The sequence below is a fragment of the Netta rufina genome (genome assembly GCF_964035555.1).
Source record: "Netta rufina genome assembly, chromosome: 17".
NCBI lineage: Eukaryota > Metazoa > Chordata > Aves > Anseriformes > Anatidae > Netta > Netta rufina.
The window spans coordinates 4423790-4448803 of NC_140141.1; the positions used below are offsets into that span (position 1 = coordinate 4423790).

The 25014-nt window shown below is 49.8% G+C and overlaps 1 protein-coding gene across 10 annotated transcripts in view; it reads left to right on the forward strand.

Annotated features, from left to right (window-relative positions):
* Positions 1-25014, forward strand: part of FBRSL1 (fibrosin like 1) — a gene marked incomplete at its 5' end in the record, with an annotated part of 515014 nt that overhangs the window by 394224 nt on the left and 95776 nt on the right. For all 10 annotated transcript variants that reach the window (XM_084297481.1, XM_084297487.1, XM_084297482.1 and 7 more), the window contains one exon: positions 23086-23139. In XM_084297481.1, coding sequence (XP_084153607.1) covers positions 23086-23139 — 54 coding nt within the window. The remainder of the gene's footprint in view (positions 1-23085; positions 23140-25014) is intronic.

Consider the following 25014-nt stretch of genomic DNA (forward strand, 5'->3'; position numbering starts at 1 on the left):
GAGGCTGTCGGAGAGAAAGGAGTGCACTTCTGTGTCCTCCATGTCGTCCGCAAGGAAAAGCAAGGCAGGGCAAGCACAAGGAACAACAAAAATAATGCAGCAACCTGGAGTCAAGGCAGGACCGCGGCCTGGTGGGAACGGCCTGAGGTTCCCTGAGATCTCTGCTGGTCCCGCAGGTGTGTTAACGCGGGCACCAAAAGCTAAGCACCAAAATCCATTCCTGAGTTTTCAGTTTGTCTTGATTTTCAGAGCTCCTTATCTCGTATTGACTTAGGTATCTAAAGACCCAATCCATCAAGTAGTTTAAGCATGTAGCTAATTTTAATCAAGTGCGTAATCCCACGTTTAGTTGGGCACACGTGGAAGTATCTTGCTGAATGAAAAACTGCGTATAAAGCCCAATTTAAGGCAAACCCCTGCTTGAGTATGTTCCCTTTGTTCTTCGTGAGAAAAAGGAGTATTTTAGTGAGGAGACATTTCCAGGGCAGCCAGCAGAGCTTGAGTGCAGAGGCAGAAAGCGGCAGGCGAGCGCTTCCCCTCCAAGCGCCGTCGGTGCCGCGTGGTGGCTGAGTCCCCGCCGAGCTCCTCCTCGTCTGCTGACCCTCGCCTCCCTGACATCCATTCCCCTCACCTAACAATGACAAATGGAGTTATAATATTGGTTGTTGAACCATAAGCTGTAGATAAATGTGCTTCTGAGAACCACCATTAAGTCCCTAAATGGATTATATATATTTGGTTTAGAAACCTAATATTTAATATTAGTGTACTCTCCAGCGGTTGGCTTTATTTCTCTTGATAATCTATTCCCACTCCATTTCCTTTTAGATTTCTAACCTCATTAAACCTTTCATATCACAGTTATTTTCTGTTCTAAACAAAATTAAAGACACACCATCCCCAGGTTTTAAGAGTCTAATTTTACTCCCGAACTGGCGAAAACACAGAGATAAACATTCTTTTCAGTGATGAATTTTAAAACCGCTTTACGAGTCAGCTGGAATTGCTAACCATATTGAGGATTGTAAAAGTCTGTGAAAGGCAGCATAATAAATGATGCTTGAAATGGCATTTGTTGTACGGGAGTTCAGATGCTTACATGGTATCTTTCCCTTCTTGGTTTTGTGTAAAATGCGAGGATGTATTTCACGTTGTACAGTACCTTAAGAATTTATAACGTTTCATTTCTGGTCTGATTGTCTGCAAAGAATCTCAGTTACCAGCAGGGGTTCCTTAAATTCACATGGCCAGGAGAAAGCGCTATCTGTGTAATACTCTGCTCCCAGTGTGCACATTAAACTGGTTTTTCTTGATCGAGGACACATTTCTTCCTTATCATCAGGCACTTCGGCACATTGCTTGTTCTGATATATATAAGTATTGCACTCAGCCTTACTAGACATGTTAAAATTGTGTTTGACCATTCTTCTTGTTACACAATGCCATGGCCTCTACAGTGCCTGGTTTAAGGAAAAATGCAATATGTGTGGTGTTGAGAAGAAATTTGCAGGCTGGAAGAAGCTTGAAATCATAGCCCACGTTTGCCCAGATCCATTTATCTTTCCCATGTTTTCCTGTAGGGCCCATGTTATTTCTGCTAATTATCGAATATCTTCGTCATTAAATCAGGGCTGTACGCTTCGTATCCTGTCTGCTTCTCCTTCCCCTTCCTCCCGAGCCGTGCGGCTGCGTTACGGTGTCACATTGGCGGTGGCACCGCCATCGCATCTGATGGTGACCTCCCAAAGGCCAGCAGCACGGCTTGCACACAGGGCTGGGCTGCAGGAGGCAGAAGGGGCTGCTGCAGGGAGGAAACAGCAGCGGCGGCACAGCACCCGTTTCGCAGGTGAAGGGAAATCTTTCTGTGAAGTAGCTAAATACAATCCCGTCCCCTTTTTTTAACTGGGAATCTCTGTTGGCAGACTAATGTATTTGGTGGCTGCAGCAGTAGTTTGCACAGCTTTTGTTACTTCTAATTTCAGGTCCAAGACCTGCAGTTTGAGCAAGGTAGCGCTTTGCATCCTAAAAAAACTGAGGTTCCCTTCACCTTGCAGCAGGGGAGATGTGGTTATTTTCCATCTCTGTGCTGCAGGCTTGAGACAGGGGCAAGGAACCCAGGACGCTTGGGCTGTACATCAATAGCCAGAATTACCACCAGCTGTTCCTGGCTCCCTGCTCATCTGTTAGTCCATAAGGTGAGAGCTAACATTTTAGGGATTTAAAATCAAGAGACAGGGGTCTCAGCAATTTGCCGAAGCTCTCACCATGCCACAGGAGCAGGCCCTGTGACAATAGGCATTTGTTTGACAAGGGAAAAATGATAGTGAAAATTGGCTGAGCAGTTTCTGATCACTGAAGTCCCTGCTGATAGCTTTGTGCTACTCTTGTTCAAATTCGCAGTCAGAAACAGCATGGTGCTAATCGCTGAGAAGTTCTGGGAGAAGGCTGGTCAGCAGGGTGCTTACATGAAGAGTGATGTGCTGAAATGATAGGGAAATAGGTCTTTATCCTGACCCTTTTCCTCTCCCTTCCAATTGTGTGGAGCACTTAACGATGACCAGAAGCTTTCCTGGCAGGCTGTGGCTAGCAGTTTTGCTAATTTACATTTCTTTCCAAGGGTTCAGCATCATTGTCTTTAATAGGATGCTCTTGTTAAGGGCTTGGTTGTGGGTGTTTATGACGTCCCCACATTTATGTTCTCCTTCTGTTTTCTCTCACCATACACGAGGACAATGTCCTTGAGTGCACTGTGTTGCAAGAGGACGCATTGTTATGAGTCTATTTTAAGCCGGTTTCCATCAGGTTTATTACACCCTGTGAATTCATCACATTTCTGCTCACCTGCGTTGGCTGCGTGTGACAGCGTTACCATCCTCCTTGCAGAGGGCAGGAGCGGGTGGCGGAGCTGCTCTGTTTCAGGTTCTAATGGCTGCTTATTTCAGACAGTTTTATCTGCGCCCACCCATAGCAATCACCTCCATTACATCCATTCTGGCCTCCGCTACCGAACAAATCGATGCGCCCCTGACAGTTGGGGATTGCGCGAGTGCATGGGAATCCTGAGGAATCAATGGCACCCAGGTGCATCAGAGGGGATTAGTGGTTTTCCCCGGGGAGAAGCAGCTGGCGATATTGGCCCCTGACTCAGCAGCTTCCTTCCAATTTCCCATTTCAGAAATAGAGCAGCAGGCTCTAAATCTTCCGTGCCTGAGCGCAGAGTGGAGAGCCCAATGCAAAGTTACATTTCACTTGGTACTGACAGATGGAAAGCCGTAATAATGTCCCTTTCTGCCCGATGAGCGATGGGTTCCCTCGGCGCAGGACGGATCTGGAGCGCGGCTGCAGAGGCGCAGGCGGTGCCCGGAGCTGGCTGCTGGGGGAGAGCCGCTCTCCTCTGCAGACACCAGGTTTTTGGGGAGGCTGGGGGCTGCTGCAGGGAGGGCGCCCACCACAGCGCCTGGGGGATGCTGGGGTTCTTTGCTCTGAATTAGAGCAATTTAAAACAGGCACTGTTTAAAGCCCAGGTGGGATAGTTGCAACCGTTTCCATAGTGAGTTTGTCTCAGATTGTTTGCAAATCCTTTTTTGTACCCCAAAAATGCTGGGGATTGAAGCAGGCAATGGGAGTGAAAGCCTTTAAGGTAATAGGTCTAGGACAGATTTCGTGTTGTTAGGAGGTCAGGGTGAGCAAGCCTGCTTCTACTCCATTGCACAGGTGAAGGAGACAAAGGGGTTTTAGATGCAGGGTTGGCACTTGCCACAAATACTAAATTTACTCATAGGAGTTTAGACGGCGCAACCGAATAAATCATCAGGATGGAAGAGCCAGATCCTTATGACCATAAAGTAGTGATAATCCTATACTGTAATGTTAATGAGCCTGAGTTTCTCAGGCTTGCCATATGCAACCTCCCTGTTGGCTTTAGTAGACACCACCATATGTGTAGAGGTCCAGAATCAGGCATTTCTCCATTTCCCCCGATGGAAGAGACTCCTTTGTGCAGAGAAAATCTGCGAGTTTGCCTGTAGGTCAAAATATAAAAAAACAAAATCCATCAAAGGAGCAAGTTTCCTTCCCTTTGAGCTCACTGGTGCTCTCAGAAGCTCCTCTCATTCACGTCCAACATGCCAAGCCAGCTCGTGGTGCTCCTGCCTCTCAGTGTGCCGTAGACGCTCAGCATGCCTCGGACTGACGGCGCGAGTTGGGAGCAGATGTTGGCTCCGTGACAGGTCTGTGTCAGCAGCGTGTTTTGATAAGAACAGACTATTCCCAGCTGGTTTCTGAAGAGTTTTTCTCTTTTCCTCTTTCCTCCTCGTGCTTTGAGCCCCTCTCCATCATCCTCAGAGCACACGTTCTGAAAAGATGTGCCCAGCTCTTTTCTTGATGCTGCTTAATTTGTTGCATCACTCGTGTTTCAAGGCTTTTTTAAAACATTGTCCTTCACAAGGTTGGGAATCCCGCAAATTCAACTTTTCCTTCACTAACTTTCTTCCACGGAGAGAAAGTTTTCTTCACTTTCTTCACAGAAGAAAGGTCTGTGTTTCTTCCTGTCTGGCAAGAGCGCGGAGAGGTGCAATCCCTGCTTAATGTAGCTCAGCCACCAGAAACCCAATAAAAAGCCAGATTTAACCCAGTTAGCTACATCCGCGCCAGGAGCTCTCGGTCAGCAGCCCGGGGCTGAGCTTTGGTGTCGCTCACCTGGCCGTGCTGGGGGAGATGGGCACAGCTGTGCCCAGGTAGCTTCTGCGGTGGGGATTGTGTCCAAACGGGAAGGCGTTCTCTGCCGGGAGCCCAGCAGCGCTGCCAGCCACAGCCTGGCTGTCTGTCGGTGGCTTACTGGCCTCCAAATTAAGGCAGAAGAGGAGGAAGCTTGTGATGCCTCTCTAGATTAAATGTGGGAACTGAAGTTCACCCACCTCTCTTATCTTCCATCAGATTCGGTGCTAGATTAGTGTTAGAAGACAGCTAAATGGCTTGGGATAATTTTTTATTCCACCTCCACCTTCATACATCTGCTTACCTGGTTAGTTGTGGTTGAAAAATCCTGCAATCCCTTCTTTTAAATATATATGACGTTTCTGCAGCATTGCCAGCAGGGCAGGAGCTCTCTCTGGGCCCACATTCGGCGAGGATGCTTCAGAAACAGATCAACCGCGAGCCCCCAGCCAGCTTCCAGGCGAGTTATTGAAGCAGTGTGTGGCTGCAAACAGGTTACGTGACCTCTTCATACAAAAATCCAGCCATCCAGAAAACTGGGCAGAAAGCAGAACCTGTGGACTTGCAGACAAACCGTGTCTGCCGTGTCCTGGGGAGCTGGGAGCCTGCAGGAGCCGCCCTGGCACGAGTCGTTAGCGCTCCTTCCTCACCAGGAGCTTGTTTGTTCGCCTGCTTTCTCCTCCAGCCCTGAGCTCCCTGCAGCAGTTTCCAGGCAAACAGCAGGTCTGGGGACCGTGCTGTAATGGGAAACCTCCGTTTCCCTTTTAACCAGGTCTTCAACCCTGCAAAACAATCAGCCCTTCCCTTCCCGTGGAGAGGCCGCGGTATCTAATCAGGTTTCACTCCTTTGTTGTATCTATTGATCCTCGGCACTGTAAGATGCAAATTGCCATGCCTGACAGGATTCAGGGTGTTTTATCATCAATGGAGAGTAATTATCCTTGGCTGCACCAATATTGGATTGTTAAGCCCCAGGATAATGCACAAGGTAAAGACATTTAGAAGGCAGTCCACCTTGGGGATTTGTGTAAATGTGATGGATAGAGTGAGAGGAGGATAGCTGAATTACAGCCCGCAGGGACCGGCAGCTGCATGGGGGGGGAGCCCTGGTAATCCTCACAGCAGAGATAGCGCTGAGCTTGGTATTGAGACGCAAAGTGCATCCAAAGCTGTAAGTTTCCCTTTCTGTTTAATCCTTGTAATGTGTATATGCTGAAGGAGAAAACATATGCAAGATCTTGAATGGATTCTGTGCATTTGCAAGACTAGCCAAGTGACTTCTTCTGTTCGTTTATTTATCTAGCCATAATTCGAGCTTTTCTTGTGAGCATATTTCAGAGGCACAAGGGTTTTGGGTGCTTATTTCTTTGTCTGTGGATTCCAATTCAATACTAAGAGCAGAATTATAAATTAATAAGTAGCAGCTACTTTTCTTTTTTGAACGTATCTGGTTAACCATTGCATATTCTGCTGGATAAAGTAGTTAAGCTGCCTTAGCTGTGGGGAGGAAACGTGTCAACAGAGCTGCCATGTCAGCTGCCTAATCCTCGACTGATAGCAGCAAACCTGAAAGTAGACTCACGGAAGAAAATCTCTTTTTCCAGAGCTATCCATATGAGCTGGGTCTTATACCTGTCACTTCCTTCTTTAAATCAGCCCATTTCTGCAGTTGCAAAATAAACGAGACAGAGCTAGAAAAAGGAGTGTTGGTGCCTGAGAACTGCTGGCATTAATGTTGAAGGTAGTTTCCAAAGACCATCAGGCTCCAGGTATGACACTAAACTTGCAAGCTGCAAGTTTCTATTAACATTTTTTAATGTTTTCAGTTGCAGTTCCCTTGTCAAGCATTTCCTTGTGTTTGACCAAGGCCATGGCTAAGATCAGCCAGCTTGCTTGGCATGCACAGCATGCTTTGCTCTCGCTGAAGCTGCTAAGGACACAGAGGAGTAAATGCCAACAACTGCAGTAAATAGTCCGGGCTTTACCAGCACTGTGCCAGACCCTGCAGCTACGTGCAGCTTCGTGCTGGCAGCGGCGCCCTGTGCTGCCTCGGAGGTGTTCAGGGCCCTGTGCTCCACGGGCATTTTCCTGACAGCCTTCACGAGCACCCCGGGCTGCTTCATCTCACACGTTATTACCAAAGTGTGCAGCAAGCTCCATACCTCCAAACAAGCAGGAGAGGGTTTAGCTCCACAGTCAATTTTAACCGCAGTTTTGAAATTGGAGAAAATTGAGAAAGATTAAGAAAATTGTCTCACATACCCACGCTGTTTGTCATGTTTTAAAAAGGGAGTAAGGCTCACAGAGCTTGGCACTGCCAAGTCCCAAACACACCGCGTGGGGAGGCGAGTCCAGTGGAAGCCGTGTAAGGGGAGGAATCCGTGCCGTTCCCTTTCTTCTGCCTGTCAAAACAACCCCCGGCAGCCAGGAGGAGTGCCTGTCAAGGAAGAAAAGCGATCAGCAGGAGCTGCTGCTGGCTTTGGCTTCTGCCCCTGTCCTCAGCTGCAGGGGCAGCCCACAGCGTTCGGGTGCCCTCCAGGGCCGAACGAGGTGGCAAACCTGTTGTCAGCTCCCACCTCACCCCACATTTTCCCCAGAAGGATGCAAATCCCAGAGTCCTGCCTGGGACAGGCGTGTGTTCCTCCACTTGAGCCCATTGGACACGGGCAGCCTTGAGTGGAAGCATTCACCAATTTCACCGCGTGCCCGATGGGTTTCTGCCCATGCTGCAAGGGAACGATGGGGCTGCTCCAAGCTGCCAGATCCTTTGCTGATTTCAGGAAGCATCCATGCACGTAGGACTTTGTCTTTGGGGCAATATTGCATGTTCCCTCCTCCCCATAGTCCCTCCTTTTTTCCGAGCAGCAGCTCAAACCCGTGCGGTTCTGCAGTGGAAATTTGCCGTGTCCCTCAGAGCTCCCTGGGCTGCAGAGGAGCAGGTTTCTGGCTGGGGCAGCGGCCTCCTCCGCCGTGCTAATCTGCTGCTCGGTGAGGACACAGAAGTAGGCCCACACTGAGGTTTCCAGAGATGATCCAAAGACAAAATTCCAAACACAACGATCCTGGAATTTGGGGAACTCAAACTCTAGACTCCCAGGGTCTGAATATTCATCTGCAGGGCCTGAATCTTAATTAGAGCAAGGCAAAACCCAGGCGAGTGGGCAGTTTCAGCCCTTGGATGGGAGGAGGCTCCAGCCCAAAGCAGAGCTCACAGTGAGCCCTCTCGCGTCCCGTGGCGTTGAACCATAGCGCAAAGAGTGCACAACGCCGCCGCTGGGACGGGCCTTCTGGTGCAGCACACCAGTGGGGAATCACGAATACCGCGTGGCAGGCGTGTTAAAATAAACCCGTGCGTGCACGCATGGCTGTATTTGCTATATTCCACACGAAAGTAGTTATTTTTTTTTTATTGTGAAAATTGTTAGATTTGATGGCGGTATGTAATTAGTAGTTTGCCAGCAATAATTACAGGGCTGTGCTCCAGAATAAATGATGTAGCATTCCTGTGCATATAATATGGTATACCACAAAATAGGAGTTGGAAAATTGCAACATTGCTGGATCATCATATATCTGACATGTTGAAGGGGTTTTTTTTTGCTCTGATAGTTTATGAAAAATTGTAAGTATGGTGCACTGTGAACCGAAAGACTTTCTTTGTTAAATTAACCACAATTGCAACCACAAATTATGGCTTCACAAACTATAGATTTAAGACTGACTTTTCATAAATAGAGTTTCTTTGTGTTTTAACAAAACATACATAAAAGAATGGAGCTGTACAATGATGCCAAAGTAGCACTTTGAAAATCATCAGCCCATTCAAGCCTTTGGAATACAATCATAATATTTGTTTAAAGTTTAATATCCAGAAAGGGAATTTACAGAAAACCCATGAGCTTAAGACAGTTCTGATAAAATTTCAGAGTGCCTTAATGAAATAACATCAAGACAGTGACCTTAAAAAGACAGGTTTGTATACATTTGGAACATCTGTTGTCATTTCAATAAATACATTAGTCACTAAATGACTAGTATCCAAGGTTCTGCAAAATGAAATGTGACAGAAGTATCCTTACGTGGATTTTTTTTATACCTATATAACGTGTCCATACTTGCGAAGGACCCAAATCTTTCAGAGTAGGAATTATGCTAGTTACTACCAAAGGTAAATTTGCCCAAAAAGAGTTTTCTCCAATACTGGATGATTGCCACAGACTTCTCCAAGTTTTAAAATATCCTACAGATTATTGGCATGCTCATTTCAATTTTGAAAGGCATACTTTTGGCAGCAGTAAACTAAGGAGGGCCATGTGTTAACATCCTGGTTTAGCAATATGTATTCCCACATGCTAAGCTCTCGTACAAATGCAGTTTTTATTGCTGTTGACTTCAAACAAAGATGCTTTGACATCTAAAGTTGTATATGTTACAGATGCGATGCCTAACCATACTCATGCTGTATATTTTAGGATGAGCTGGCTGTGGTCCCAATTATACAGTCAAGTATAAACACTCCTAGGATACAGGCCCCCATACGGAGAGTCACTTAGCTTTGTTGTGCTGTGTAGTACTGCACTGTAACATCTTGCGTGGCTGATATTTTGTACTCCGGCTCATTTGCACGTTGTTGCTTAACATAATATATAAATATAGGAGCAGGCAGCATCGCTCGTCTCCTGACTTTGAACGTGGAACAAGTATCTGCCGTGCATGGCTTTGTCGCTCCTGATCCCCAGCCCGAGTCTCCCATCCGGGTTAGCAGACTCTTCACTTCTCTCGTGATACTTTCTCATCGTAAGCTAACAGAGGGGAGGAGGATAATAACTTAGCTAGGAAGCATTTCTAAAAAAAAGTGTACTTATTGGCCAAAGTCTTTTGTGCAGTGGGTGGTGCTTGGCTGTTCAGTTTCATAGCAATCAGTTCATTTTCTGGGAAAAACATTTGAAAGTTGTGTGAATATCTCTTCTTCTGCCACCATCCTCAGAAGGAAACCATCATTCTGTTGGTTTTCTGCATCCATCCTCACTGGAAAACCACGCCAGTAAGGGCCAGCTGGGGCTATTTTCTTCTGCCTTCATACGAGCTCCAGGTTTTGTCCTGGCAGCTCCAGCAGCTGGGTGCTTGGGCTGGCAGGCAGTAGTGCACCCCCTCCCACACGGATCCATTCACTGCCTGTTTGGCTTACACCTCACCATCAGCAGAAAACCAAAAATGGACCAAAAGCCTCAGCACGCCTCTCATTTCATCCAGGAGCAGCTGCCCCTCGCCTCCCAGCAGCATCCTCCTCATGCCTGTTTGCAGGCTGCTTGCATGCAGGGCACCGGTTCGTGGGGACCTGGGGACCCCCACGCTGGTGACCACAGCTGGCAGGAGACCAGGACGCAGATCGTGCCCTATGGCATGTAAGCATCGGGCTGATACATCCATGGACAGGTCTCCTCGTGCTCGCGCCCTTCAGAGATAACCAGGTTTGTGCTCCTGTAGCTGCTGGTGTGTGCAGGAGTTCTTGTAATAATAATAATTAGGTGTAAATATTTTGCATCTAATTTCGAAAGGTTACTTCAAAGAAGCGTTTCTTCACATCGCTGCGGATCTTTTCTTCTGTTGAAATACACATTCATGAGTGAAGTGCTGCAATTACAAGGATGTTTAGAGAATCACAAAGGTATTTATTCTTGTCCTGGCTAGTTTATAGTAGCAAAATTGCAAGTGGAAAGGCTAAGAAAATGTATTCTAAAAACAAATGTGTAATTGTTTTGTTGAGAGTTAGAGTCAACAGTGTTTATTCATGAGGCTTCGCTGCCCCAGGCGAGAACAATCAGACTGGAGGTACCACCTCCTGTATCCTTGTTCTCTTTAATTGGAGCCATAGCCTTGGATGCCCCGAGGCGAAGGGCCGGCTCTAACTGTATTCTGTTCGCTTTATGAACATTTGAAAGCACAGTGGAAAAAAACATTCTTTTGTTTAGACAGTTTCAGGCTTTCCCTCCCTTTTCTGCTTAGCGAGTGAAAATTGTATGTCAAAATTAAGCTCTCGAGCTGCTATAGATTTGGCGAGTACCGCAATACCCTGGCGGCCACATCGTTGCGTGGCATGCGTCCGTTTTCGGGCCCAGGAGAGGAGCTGGGGGCAGCCGGGGAGCAGAGGGATGCCGAGCTGATGCTGAGCCGATGCCGAGCTGATGCCGAGCTGCAGCCGAGCTCCTGCTCCTCGTGCCGGGGCCGTCGGCAGTGGCAGCAGCAGCTCCAGGTGCCTCGCAGGCAGGCTGCTGCGCCGCGCTCCCCCACCACGCTCCTTCTCCCAGCGTGCGCATTCTTTTAAAGCAAATCCGAGCATATTTTAACAGTTTCACTGCAAATTCCCGTGCCGCCTCCCTTCTATTTTTAGGCCCTGGTGAGGGTACCTAGAGCATTTACCAGCCTAGAGACAGATTCAATAAAAGATTCAATAAAACTTCTCTCCAGCTTCCTCCCAGCAGAAGCCCAGGTGGGGGCACACAGAGCAGGAGGCGGCTGGCGTCTCGTACTGAATCTAGCCCTGAGTTTATCCTAGCTCTTCCTGAGTGTTTTTCTCCTCTCTCCCCTGTAAAACCCTGATTTCCCCATGACATCTTTATGCAACACCACGGCTAAGTGCTTTCTCCTGCCATTGTCAGGGCTGCTAGCCGCGAAATGCTTGAAGCTTTTAGCTCAGAAAGGAGAAGCGTGGCCTGGCGCTGGGTGGGGGAAGAGCCCTCCATGTAATCGCACACGCTGGCTGCGCCCGCTCCAGTCGTGTCTCAGGGGAGGGTTTCCACGTGGGGCAGATGCCGCTCGCACAGCCGGTGGCTGTGACGCTGCAGCCCGGAGTCAGAGCCGAGGGAAGCCGCCAGCCCCAGCGAGCACCTGGAAGAGATCAGGCAGGCTCGGCCTGCACTCCCTCGTCTGCTCCGGTCTGGCTGCACGCAAGGTGTTTGTGGTCAGCGCCTCCGCATGAGGAGAAAACAAAAGTGCTCCCCATCCGGGCTTCGTTTTCACATCGCGCCACTGGGACGCCTGGCCCTGCTCTGGAGGAGAGTTTAAGCGTGCACTGCCGGCGTGCGTCGCCTTGGTTTGTACGTTCCCAGTTTCTCAGCTGTCCTCCAGAGCTGAGAAATACACCACGTAAACCTCCGGGATGGCACCCTGCGTGCACCCCGTGGCCATCAGCCCCAGGCTCTTTGCAGGGCTGCCACTGATGCAGCTTTGCATTTCTTCCGGCCGCTTCAAGGCACCTCTGGTTTACCAGGTTCACTTTCCTGGGCTCTCATGCCAGTTGTATCTCCCCGGCAGCAAATACCAAGGCTTCAAAAGGCAGCTGTTTATTCACTTATTTCATGTGGCTGGCGAGGTTGAAGAGCTATCCCTGGATGATATTGATTCTAGCGAGGAGTATGTCATAGCTCTGGAGACTTTATCCAAATAATCACATGCTTACACACGTGCTTCTCAGAGTGCCGTTTTCAGATTGGAGTTATTAGATTTCAACTTCTGGTCTTCTTAGGAAAACACCTCCCCTTGAACCGGGGCTCACTGCCCCTTATGCAGGGCTGCGCGGCCGATTCCCAGCGGGCCGGGGGGTGCTGCACGCAGGGACAGCGGGGTGCGGGGCTTTCTCACCAGGAGTATTTGTTTAAATGCAGCAAGTCCTTTCTCCAGCGTCATCTTCGCAAAATGCGGAGGGGTGAGCCTTTTGATGTTTGTATTTACAGTGTTTTCACATCTGGATGTCATTTGTGACACAGCCTCTCCTCCTTTTTCTATCCCCGTGTCTTCCTGTAAAACCCGTTCTGAACATAGGAGCTCATGTGGCTTTAATGTGCAGTAGTCGGCCAATGTATTTAGCAGGCCTGTAGCAGGCCAATAAAGAGGTACCTTGGGTCACGCTGTGCACTCTTGTAAATTTATCCCGAATTAACCCTGACTGGCATCCAGCTCCCCCGCTGCAGATACAGATGTGCGCTCCCCCCAGCCGGTTCACGAGAAGCGGTGCCGTAAATCCACCAACCCCGGTGACCCGGGGTCTGTGCCGAGGGCCTGGGGACGCCCGTGCTGCAGGGCCCGGCGAGCGGCGGCGGTGGCTGGCTGCTTCCCTGCAGGGAGCCCAGCGCCGTGGTGCCGTGGAGGGGCAGCTCCGTCCCCGCACAGAAATCCTCGTGGTGTTGCAAGAGGTGGTGTTCTTCCAGGAGATCCGGCCTCCGGTGCAAATCCTGCGTGGGGCTCTCCGGCCGTGAAAGCGGTTTGAACATCCCCGTCCAACAGGTTTCTTCGGGGCTTGCGTTAATGCGGCTCCCTCCTTTAAAATGCAAACGTGGGCATGGCAGAGCAGGCTCCCTCGCCGCCTTTACGTGCGGAGGAGCGCAGGGGAAGGCGATCAGTCAGAGCAGAGCAGCCGGCGCGTCGCTGCAGTCCTGCAGTCAGCCAGGATGCAGAAGGAAAAACACACCCATCAATTTCTAAATGTCAGCAGAGATCCCCTGGAAATTATTTATTGCGTCTGCTGTCGTATTTAATGATTTAACAATATACTAATAATCATAATATATTAACTTTGTGTAGTGATATACCAATCAATATAAAATAATGAACACGTCGAATGGGTTTAATAGTATACAGATGTTTACTGCCTTTCTCCCGGAAGATTTTCAGATAATTTCTCAAGGCCGGATGAAACCCGTGCTCGGTCGCTGGCCTTCCCCTCCCTACCTGCGAGGCAGCTGCGGCACGGGGGCCCTGCGGGCTGCAGGGTGGCGGAGCGGTGCTGAGCAGGGCCGGGCGGTGCTGAGCGGTGCAGGGCAGTGCAGGGCAGTGGCTCCAGCGCATCGTGGGCTCGTGGGGGGCCATGAGCGGCTGCGCGGGGGCTGCCCCCGTGCCCATGAATCACGTTTACTGCGGCGGGGACTAACCAGGCGTGTCAGGCAGCCGGGACTGCCGGCCCCCGTGGCCATTGATTAACCATTTATTAAAGCCCCCATGAATCACTCCGCCGGTAATTATACTTTAAATGTACCTACTAACAACTGTTTTGCACCGCGGAGGTTAATCACGATGAAGCGTTTCCTCCGCTTGCCTCTTCTCCCGCCGCCTCCAGCCAAATCCCCCCGGGTGCAGCTCGGGGACACGCAGCGCTGTGCCCTGAGAAACAGGGAGGGATCCGGCCTCGCACAGCAGCTGGGTGGGGAGGGAAGCACACGGGCACACATGGACCGTGCATGTGTGTGTGCAGATGGCATGAACGCACACCCCGTGCACACTCAGGCCGTGTGCATGCACACACCCACATGCAGAGAGCACACACGCAGTGTGCCACAGGATGCACCCACGGATGCCCAGAACTGGTGGTGTGTGTGCACACACAGACCATGCACACACACACAGACCATGCACACACATGTACAGACCACACACACATGCAGACAATGCACAGACATGCACTGACCATGCACACACACGTGCAAACCATGCGTGCATATGTGCAGCCCACATGCAGACCATGCATGCACATGCGTGCAGACCATGCACACAAACAATCTGTGCGTAAACACACAGACCGTGCACAACCATGCACAAGTGCACGGACCATACACACACACACACATGCAGACCATGCGCATGCACTCACACACACACAGACCATGCACACACAGACTATGCAGACATACACACAGACCGTGCACGAGCACAGACCATGCACATGCAGACCATGCACACACACATGCAGACCATGCACAAGCGCACAGGCCATTCACACACACACAGCCCACACAGATGCAGACCACGCACGCACACACACACCATGCACATGCAGACCATGCACACATGCAGACCATGCATTCATGCAGACCATGCACGTGCACATACCATGCATACACACACACACGCAGACCATGCACACGCGCACACACGTGCACGCGCACACCTGCGCGCACTCCCCCGGCGGGGCGGGGCGGGCGGGCACGCGCAAGCGGAGCCTGTCCTGTCCTCTCCTGTCCTCTCCTCTCCTGTCCTGGCCGCGCCGCTCCGCTCCGCTCCGCTCGGTGCCGCTCGGTGCCTCGGCGCTGGATTGGCGGGGCCTGGCGTTGGGCAGGGCCGGGCCGGGCGGGGCGGGGCGGGGCGGGCGGAGCAGCGTCCGCCGAGGAGCGGCCGAGGAGCGGCAGCGGCGGCGCCGCGCGGAGCCGAGCGGGGGCCGGTGCTGGGCGGGCTCGGGCTCGGGCTCGGGGCGGCGCTGCCCGGCCGGGAGCTGGTGGCGGCCGCCGGGCCCTGAGCCGCGGGGAGCGCCGCTGCGAGACCCCATGGGGCCGGGGCTGGCCGCGGGGCCGCTCGTGTGGGGTGCGCGGGCTCCTCTCAGACCTCGTCGGACGCCGGCCGGAGCCGCCCGGGTCGCTGCCGTGCTGCTGGTGCCGCGTGCTGGGCCGGGGTTTTAGCCCTTTTTTTTCTTTTTTTCGGGGTGATTTTGGGGGTTTTTGGTGGTTTTTTTTGTCGTCGTTTCTTCTGCTCGTTCCCCGCCGCGCCCGCGGGTGATGGCCCCGTAGCGGCGTCTGCCCGGGGAGGCTCCGGGGCGAAGGAGCCGCAAACTTTGAGCCGCGAATAAAAAAGGAAAAAAAACAAAGGAAAGGAAAGGAAAGGAAAGGAAAAGACAAAAAGGAGAAGGAAAAAAAAAAAAAAAAGAAAAAAAAAAAAAAAGGAAGAAAAGGAAAAAAAAAACAAAAAGAGGTGAAAAAAGGAAAAGAGAAGAAAAAAAAATCCGCGGAGCGGAGCTGCCCGCGGCCCGCAGCGAACAAAAGCCCCCGGAGGATTGCGGCGGAGGAGCCGGGCGGGACCCCCGGGGCAGCTCCGGGCCGGGCCCCGCCTCGTGCCGCTGCCGCCGGGGGGGCCCCGGGGCTCGGCATGGTGCGGGCGGCGCGGTGAGTACCGGGGGGGGCGGGGGGGGGGCTCGGAGCCCCCGGCTCGGCCCCGCGGTTCGGTGCCGGCGCTGGGCTGCGGGCGGCAGGAGCGGGGCGGGGGGGGGCGTGCGGTTTGTGTCCGTCTGTCTGTCTGTGTGTGTGTGTCTGTGTGTCCGGGGGGTGCAGCCCTCCCTCCCCTTCCCTTTTTGTCTCTTTCGGGGCCGCGGTTTGATTTTTCCGGCCGCCGCTGCCTTATTTCGAGGGCCCCTCCTCGGGTTTGGGGGGGGGGAATAAAAAAAAAAAAAGCAGAAGCGGTAGCGGCGAGGAGCCGCCGGGATGCAGGCAGCTCTGCCCCCCCCCCCCCCCCCTTTCCACGCATTCCTCCGCTGCAGCCGCATCCCTCTGGCCCCGCTGCCGGCAGGGCAAAGCCCCCCGGGGGGGTCCCGGTGCTGCGGGGTGGGAGCCCCGGGAGCCCGCTGCCGTGCCCCAGCCCCCCGGGCACAAAGGGGCCCAGCTGTGGAGCGGGGCTGGGGGCAGCCCCCCCACACCTCCTGCACCTCTACACCGCCTGCTTGGCCCCAAAGGGGGGATTTAATCCCGTTAAGAAATTAAAGCTTGTGGGTTTAGGAGTGACAAATTTCGGGGGGGGTGGGGGGGGGGGGCGCTGAAGTAGGGTTTCCAGGTCAGTGGTTAACTGAGGCTGGCTCAGGAGAAGGGCTCCGAAAGAAGGCGAGGGCAGAGGGAAGGGAAGCGGGAGCGCTGGAAATGGCCAAGGCTTGTTCATCTCGATGGAATTTAAAATGTTTTTTAGGCTTGCAAAATCTTCTTGAAGTTGCGCATTTATCTCACGAGGCTGCTCGCTAGCTAATCTCCTCAATGCGTGTCCTGATTTTTTGGTAACATTACAGTATCTGAGGTCCTTTTAACCTAATTTTGTAACGAAGATAATTTCTTGTTATGTAAGTTACTGTTCGGAACGATTGCTTTGGGTCTCGGAGGCTGTCCTTACCCGGTCTCCCCTGTGCAGTGGAAGCTGGGATTATTTACTTCGTTATCAATTCTGGGAAGAAACTCTGCCTCAACTGGAAAGGGCTGCTGAGGAATTACAGGAAAATAGTCTTCCCATTCTTATGTCTAGGGGAGTTAAATCTCCGGTCATCCCCGATCAGAATTGACTTCAGAGGTTTATGTTTATGCATAAATCGGATTTTCCCCACATGCGGACTTACAAGGACGAGCCGCTTGATTTGTACGCGCGGCATTAACTTCCTACAAGCGGGAGACTTCTGGTGCTCTCCAAGAATTCTCCCCCGGTGACAGCAGCCTCCCTCCTGCCCGGCCCTGCAGCCCAGAGGTGCCGGCTCGGACCGCCCGACTTCCCTTCCAGCGGAGATGAACGGCACGGAACAAAGACGGCAGTGTGCTGCTCGGCTCCTTCCAGCTTTTCCACCAGCAGAGCGTGATTTATTTTTTTTTATTTCATTCTGTCTGGCAGGTGGGCTATTCTGAGTGAAACCTTAAGCCTTGTTTATCAGAGAGGGTCAGCCTGTGCTCATAAACAAACAGTAGGCTGGCAAAGGAGCGAAATATATCCGCGTGTTATTCTGTCGGGACATGCAGTCATCTGTTGGAACCCTTGGCCTGCGCTGGCCAAATCGAACGGCAGCATCAAAAGCAGCTCTGGTATTTCTAAGTTAAAATAGGGATCGGAGTGTGCTTTGAATTCCGTTGATAAACTGCATGCATTTAGCAGTTGGTATTTATTCTGCAGGAACACCGAGATGTGAAGTGTTAACTTCCCGGAGAGGGTCCAAACCCTAGCCTTTGCTGGTGTTGCTTTTTAAACTGAGAACTGCTGAGGTATTTAATGGTGCGGATGTTGACAAAAGTGCCCATGGAAAGGGCTGCATTCTTCAGTGAGCTGCTCCGTGCTGTGTGGTACTTTCTGGAGAGCACAGATGTAGATGTCATTTTCTGCCTTAAATCTTTTTTTTTTTTCCTTCTGTGACTCCCAGCATCCTTGTGTCGAGTGACCCATAATAACTAGGGGTTGTGGTGCGTGGTTATATTTGAATGTGAAGCACTCTTTTTTGAAGCAATTACAGAAGATTCAGTGAAGTAAAATTATTTGTGTCATCAGAATAAGAAATGCAGGCTGCTTAATTTTAATGACTTTATGAATTTACAAGATCTGAAGTCAGGCAGGTAGGTGAACGCATTGCTCCTTGCTTAATAGCACGTTTGAGCAGAGGTTGGTGTTCTGCATCAGAAATGGAAATTTTAGGGTTTCTTGCAGTCTTTCATCCTTCTGAATAAAGATGGGAATAGTGAACCAGGTAAAGAAACATATGGTTTTACCAGAAATGATTTCCTAGACTGATCAATTACTAGGAGATGTAATGAGAAACGCGCTCCTTAGGGAGAGGCAGGAGGAATTGCCATTACATAATATCCCTCGGGAGAATTCCTGTATCGCGTAATGAGGTTGGTGATGGAGCATTTGGGGAAAATGCCTTTGGATAAGAATTAGTTCTTCAGATTTCCATAAGCAAAACATATTACTGAAAAATAGGCTTGTTAAAAGTAGTGCTGGTATGTTAGTGGGTGGGTGCTTTGCCTCCTCACACGTTTCTTTTGTTCTGATAATTACTGCGTAAGATTAGGTAACCGTGCGATTAAAACTTCCACAGAAGATGAGATTCAAGTCAATAATTTTGTTCTGTATTTAACACCACGGTAAAACATGAAGGGCTCATGCTCTGTCCTAGGCTTCATGGCATTGTTGGTGCTTATCTGCTGAAGGTCCTAAAGCAAAGCAAATCTCAAGCCTTTGTGGTGTAAACACAGATTCTCTCGTCCTCCTCCTGTCAGTGAAAGTGAAATACCCAGAAATGCATGGATGTGATCTCGTGGATTTCATCAACCCAGGTGGCTGGAGACATGCTTCCAGAGTCCCCGTGCTCTCCCTGGGACTGCCTCAGAGCTGACTTTGAGCTGGAGAAGAAAGCGCCTGTTAAAAATTACTGAAGTCTGTCCTTACACTTTTAGTAGCAGTTGCCTGCACCAGGAAAATAATTAATTTCCCCACACCTGCCCTTCCCACTTCAGCATTTTTTACGTTCAGAGCCCAGCGAGAGCTTTCAGCCTTCAGGACCTGAGCACGGAGCTACCTGGCAGCACCTGCTCCCGCGCGGACCGCGAGGTGTGAAAACCAACAGAGGGAAGGGGTGAAAAACCTTCACACCTCTGTCACTGCTGGGGAATTTGCCTAATTTGAGCTGCTCATTTGCAATCTGTGTGCCGGTGATCCTGGTAACGTTTCAGATGGCTTGTCCAGCTTTTTTTCCCCCGGAGTTACAAATGTGCTGCGGCTTTGCCGAGTGCTTGCAGCGCGGTTCAGCGGCTGCCACCAGCCGAGGTGGTGCAGTGACCCCTGATGGCGGCTCTGGTAACTGAGGCCGCGTTGCTCCAACTATTTTTAGGAAGTTAAAGGTGCAATGGCTGTTTTGAAGTCCAGGCCCCCTATTTCAGCTTTTCATTGATAATATTTTGTAGTATTTTGTATGCCACCGTGTGGCTGCTGGGGCACACTGCAGTTACCGAGGTACGGCTCGGTTTCTCGGGACAGTCAGGGTCTGAGGGGTGTCTGGGTGCTTTTATTTCGGCTCAGCTCAGTGCCAGTGCCCAGTTCTGGTTCAGCAGGCTGCGAGATGCCCAGGGTTGGAAACGTGCCCCAGAGCGGAGGCAGCGTGCTGTGAACCCCTGTGGGGCTCTCCGGGTTTGTGGCAGGGCTTGGCTGTCAGGAAGGTGGAAGGCAGCGCTGGGATGAAGTGCTGAGAGACTGCATAAAGGAACTGGGTGTTTGTGTCCAGTGGAAAAGGTCAGCATCAAAGAAAATGGAAGTACTTTGATACTGGTGGAAGGGCTCGATGGCAGCCAGTGACGCTGGGTCAGTGATCTTCCTTGCTGCCCTGTCTCGTTCCCCTCAGAGCTTCACAGGTGCCTGTGTTGTCCATCTCCTGGGCACGTCATGGCTCAAGAGCTTCCCTTGAGGTAGCAACGGATGCTGGCTTGTCCCACCTTTAGCTAGGATGGGGCTGTTGGCTTGGACATGGGACAGTCGGTTCCTCGCAGTACCCATTTGACTTACCCAGCTGCACCGAAAGGGCTGAAGCTAAATAAAAGGTGTTGTTCTGATGCTGTAAAGATAAGCCTTGCTTTCTGGTGGGTGGGAAGTGAGGAGCTGGAGTTCACGTGAAGGCACCATTTCAGGGTGGCTGCTTGTGGTGTTACCAGAGATACTTCTGGCTTGCCTGTAAAGTGGGATTTAAAAAATACATACTTTGAAAGCACTTAGCCTAGCTGATATTCTTGTGGAAAATGTAGTTACTTTGCAGGGCAATCTGTAACAAGTCTCTTCATCTGCAATTAAAGCAAGCAGGGCGAGTTGTTTGCCATGTTTTCTGGGAGGGAGGATGGCATCTGTACATGGATGCTGTTATGCAGTAGTTGCTATACCAAAGGAAAATCAGCAACATGATGGGTATAAACCTTTTTTTTTTTCTTTCCCCTGTGCAGTAATCAATAATGAGAAATGTTTATGCTGTTAAGATCCTTGCTCCAGAGTTGTTGGGTGTAAAGCTCCAGTGTAGTCTGCCTTCAAAATGGTTGGAAATCCTTCCTAACTATCTCTGTAACGCATACCTTGTATCTCCCCGGATGATTGGCTCTCTAGCAAAGCCTTCCGTAGAGGGTGTACTGTAATCCTTTTATGTTACTCCTTCAGTGCAGATTACGCAGCAAGAAATAATTAGGAGATTAATTTTCACCTGTCACTGCCAATAATAGATAACCTTGATACAGTGACAGGGCTAGGAATTTGGGGAATGGAAAAGCGTTTAACCCTGTAGCGATTGCTGCGGGGACCAGGCAGAAAATGGTTGCCAGAACATGACCTCCCTGCTTGCTGTCGGGAAGGCGAAGGGATGTGCTCGTCTCTCAGCCTCCTCGTCTGCTGCCAGCGCTGTGCCGTACCCCGAGCGTGCTGGGCGAGACCCGCTCTGTGCCGCACGCGCCTCGTGCTAATCAGCCAGGAGCAGACGTCGGAGACCTTTGTAGCCCAGTCTTTTAATTCAAATGCGGTTCTGTTGCTTTTCATGATTTCAATTCCCAACCTGGCTGGCGTTCCTAGGCTGCTAGGGAAAGGAACAAACTAATGAAGATGGCTTCATTAGGCAGCGTGCAATTTCGCCTTCGCCTCTCTGCAACAAATGCAGCTGAAAAAACATCCCAGAAGTAGCTGTGCTTCTGGTCTTCAGAGAAAGCGGGGCTGAGGTGTTTCTGCTCCCTATCAAAATTAATTACTAGCTCACATCAGGTGAGCTTAAAAATGTAGCCTGTGCTGTAAGGCAGTGAAGGTAAATGGAAAGGGAAAAAAGCTACCCTTCCCCCTCTGCTGCTGTTTTAGTTTTTTCCTTTTGTGCTGAAGTTTAAATCTACAATCTGTTGAAAATGTAATGGGAAACCAGCCTACAGAAAATGCCATTATTCATATCATCCTGAGCTCATTTATTTTATCTGCAATAGTAATGATAAGACAGGCTGCTTGGCAATGCTGATAAGCTGAGAAATATCTTAGAGCTATTTGTAAAAGTTAAAGCAGATCTTGGTACTGAGAGATAGGGAAACTGATGAGCCTTTGGGCAATCTGCAGAGCTGAAAGCTAATAAAGATTTTAATAGGAAGGCCTCATTAGGATTAGGGAGAAGATCTATTATCTGGGATTTACACAACACAAATGGTGGGGCAACTTTAATTTTTGCTTTTTTGTTCATTAAATACTATTGCTGAACGTGAAGCCTTTTAACTGTGATTGGGATCTCTTTGTACGAGCAAGGAACCATCGCCAGCTGTTGGCTGAGCAAAGGCAGAAGGGCAGGTTGTGTGGGAATGCGTTTGCCACACGAGTGATGGCAGAGAACCGTCGTGTTCGGGGGCTGGTCACTTCTTGCAGGTGCAGCAATAAAGCTGTTTGCAGGTGTCCGGGTGGGAGCTGGTAGCTGCCGTGTGCCTTTTGTGCTGAGAATGGTATTTCTAATCTTCGGGCCCTGAAGAACATCGTCAGGAAGAAGTTGGCTCATTGCTGTTGTGCTGATGCTCTTGGCGGTGAGGCTGAAGCAGCATCACTGGGTGGTCAGCTCGTCTGCCCCGGTGGGGTGCCCACTCTGGGTCTCACACTGGTGGCTGTCCTATTTGTGATCGTACAGACAAAACCAGTTTGGTGCAGGAGCTGCATCCAGTGCAGCTGGAGTTGGGATGGTAGGAGTACCAGGCCACCAGTGAGCTGAGTGGTTCCCTACCCTCAGTTTTATGACAGGACTGACTTGAGCACCGTTTGCATTCTCACGCTGGAGTTGTACAAAACATTCACGTTTTGAGGACCCTTGATGTGTGCGAACACACATAGCGCGGTACATACAGTGCACATGAGATGCTGAAAGAGCATTAGTTTGCCCAGGGTTTACAGATGTATTTCATATTCGTTCTCAAAGACCATGTGAGCCGTTTTTTTGTGGTTGAACTGGATTGTAAAGCAGGAGGAGAAGCCACGCTGGGACGGACATTCTTTGGTTTGCTTCTGAGGTCCAAGCCCTGTTGTAACCTGATTCTGCTAACCCACTGCTCAAACCACTTTTGCGCACAGCTGAGGAAATGAAGTTGAACCTCTCATGAAGATGAAGGGTTTGGTTAGGTGATGTCCATGCTGTTTATGCAGCACATGTGTGATCTCAGCAGTGCTTGGATGCTGTCCACGGGCAAAGGCGGGTATCTTCCTTGCATGGAGCACTGTGGGTTACAGGAGCCTCAGCATCTGCTCCACTCTCATAGCACAGACCAGCTCCTCTCCTGCTGCTGATCAAATAACTCTAGCGGTAACTACATTGCTCCATGGAAGAGTAGTGTTTGGGAAGTGTTCTTGTATTTTCAGTTGTCTGTAGCATGATGTAGTAGCTGAAAACCAAAAGGGAGTGCAGCACCATGAGCAAAAAAGCGGTGTATTCCAGCCTGTCCGTCAGGATCCAGTGGTTTCAACCCATGGTTTCACAGGGTCTGCAGGAGAAGTTATAATGATAGATGCAAATCCAAACACTCCATCTTCCCTGGGCACAAGGAATACAGGTGGCATCCCCCTGGTGCCCTCAGCAGCGTGAAGGCAGGCAGGCAGGGCTGGGAGGACAGCACCCAGCACCTACTACTGAGGACGAATGTACGTTTCCCACACTTGGCTGCTGTCTGTTCATTGCTGCTCGTTGGTAACAAAGCACAGTTGATGTCAGCAAACCCGCATGGCCTTGTAAAGAACTAGCGCTATTTGCACGTAACATGTTGCTCCAGCAAGGCTGCCATTTGAGACGTTTCTAATATTTACGTTTGATATGAATGAAACTTTTTGTTTTGTCTGTAGACCTCAACGGAACTGGAGCTGACTCGTATCAGGAGTGCCTTGATAACAAGCAAGGTATGAGATCAAGTCTCTCCAACACGGGCACTTGGGACTGATTTAGCTTGATTTCTTGCAGCTGAATTGGTTGCTTTCTCTGTCTCTTGCTCTCTGTCTCCCCTTTTTTGCTTTTTTTTTCTTTTGCTGTCTCCAAGCCAATTCACTGTTAGCAGTTCCATGTCAGTTAACCCATTAGCAGGGTCTCATTACGCATTTGTGCTAAGCCTTCTCATTTCTAGCACCCCAATTCTTCTTGTTACTCAGGGAGAAAGTGGGAAGATTGTAAAGCAACAAGTAGCATGTGCACTCACTTGCAGTTGTCTTCTTCCTTGCCCAGCTAAGCAGAAGAGTTGAGTTAAGGGAAGGCACGTGCTAGGCTGGGTTACCTAAATGCCAGACATCCTGTGATAATTTATGTGCTGACATACTCATTCAGACTCGTCCAGCCTGCTGTCTTCTCCTGTGGCAAAGTTGATAAGAACTGGAAAAGCCTCTTGTGGTTTACCAGGGAGTGGTGAGGGCGGGGGAGGAATCTGTTGGCCTCTTGCTCAGGGCTTGGAAAGAAGAGGCACAGCAGTAGAAATGAAAAATTGTAGGAGTATCTCAGAAGCAGGACCCAACAGCGAGGTCACTGATTCTGTGTTTGGACAAAGTGTTGGCGCATGGTGTTCTCCTCAGATGTCCTCTGTGAGAGCTGCCATCAGGAGTGCTACTCCATCACCATAACCATGCCAAGTTGAACCTTCTGTTAATCAGAAAAAACAAGCACCCGTCAGTCCAGAATTTCATTCGCTGTAGGCTACAGCAGAGATAAGGGGGGAAGACTTATCCTAACCAGGTTATAGGCATCAGTTACGTGCCAGGCTTCTGTGCTGCAGTTGATCTGTGACAGTAGCTAAAACGATCATTTGCTGAAATTCTGACCCTTCTTGCATAATTTTATGAAGTAATACCTAGAAACACAAAAAAAAACCTCTCTCAATCTTGTTGCTTTGTCGGGTTTAATTTTCCACCAGTGTCTTCACTATCAGTATCCATCAATCAGTGTTACGTGTGCTCCAAGTCAAGCTGCTGTGAAGTGCATCCCCTCCAGCTGCTGTTGGTTTTGGGGTGGGGTTATTTGGGGCTTGTGGATTTTTGCTTCTTAAAAAAAAAAAAGTTGTCTCAGGTGACTTTTGCACTCATCTTTTTTCACTCTTTTCTCTACCAATTGTAGCTAATACCTAACCATTGCTATGCTTTCATTTCAGAAGTTACAGCTGGGAGATTAATATGTAAGAACTGTAATCAGTAATGGCTTCTTGATTAGATTAAGTTTAAAAGTCTTCCAGACCAGTGTAATTCAGGATGCTCTGCAGAAAGATAGATAGGCTGTTTTTCAGGAGAGTGTTTTTTTCTTCCATTGAAGTGTTTCTGGTTGGCTGGGGGGATTTGTTCCATTTGACACTTTGTAGAAAGTAACCGAGTTCCAGCTTTTTAAAAAAAATCCAGCATTCTCACTTTTTGAAACCAGTTGCAGCCCCTTTGATGTCCTTGTTACCCTGGCTTATCTGACAGCTGGTATTAAACGGTGTGACACCCATCACTTTCATTTGTATGTCTATACCATAGATTTTTCTTTTCTTTTCCTTTTTTTTTTTTTTTTTGCAGTTTCTTTTGACATCACTGTTAACATTTGAACAAGCTGTATCGTTATAAGCACTTCCATTTCAGCATGAATTGGCTCTGGTTTGGGTAATTTACCAAGTCTATGCTACATCATTGTGTTTAAATCAGAAACCTTTAAGAATAGAGGTTTTAAAGGTAAAAGTATGCACAGCAACTTGTAGTCAGTCTCTCACTGTCTGACGTGCATTATATTTTGTGAGCATGGAGTAGATTTGAATCTGCCAT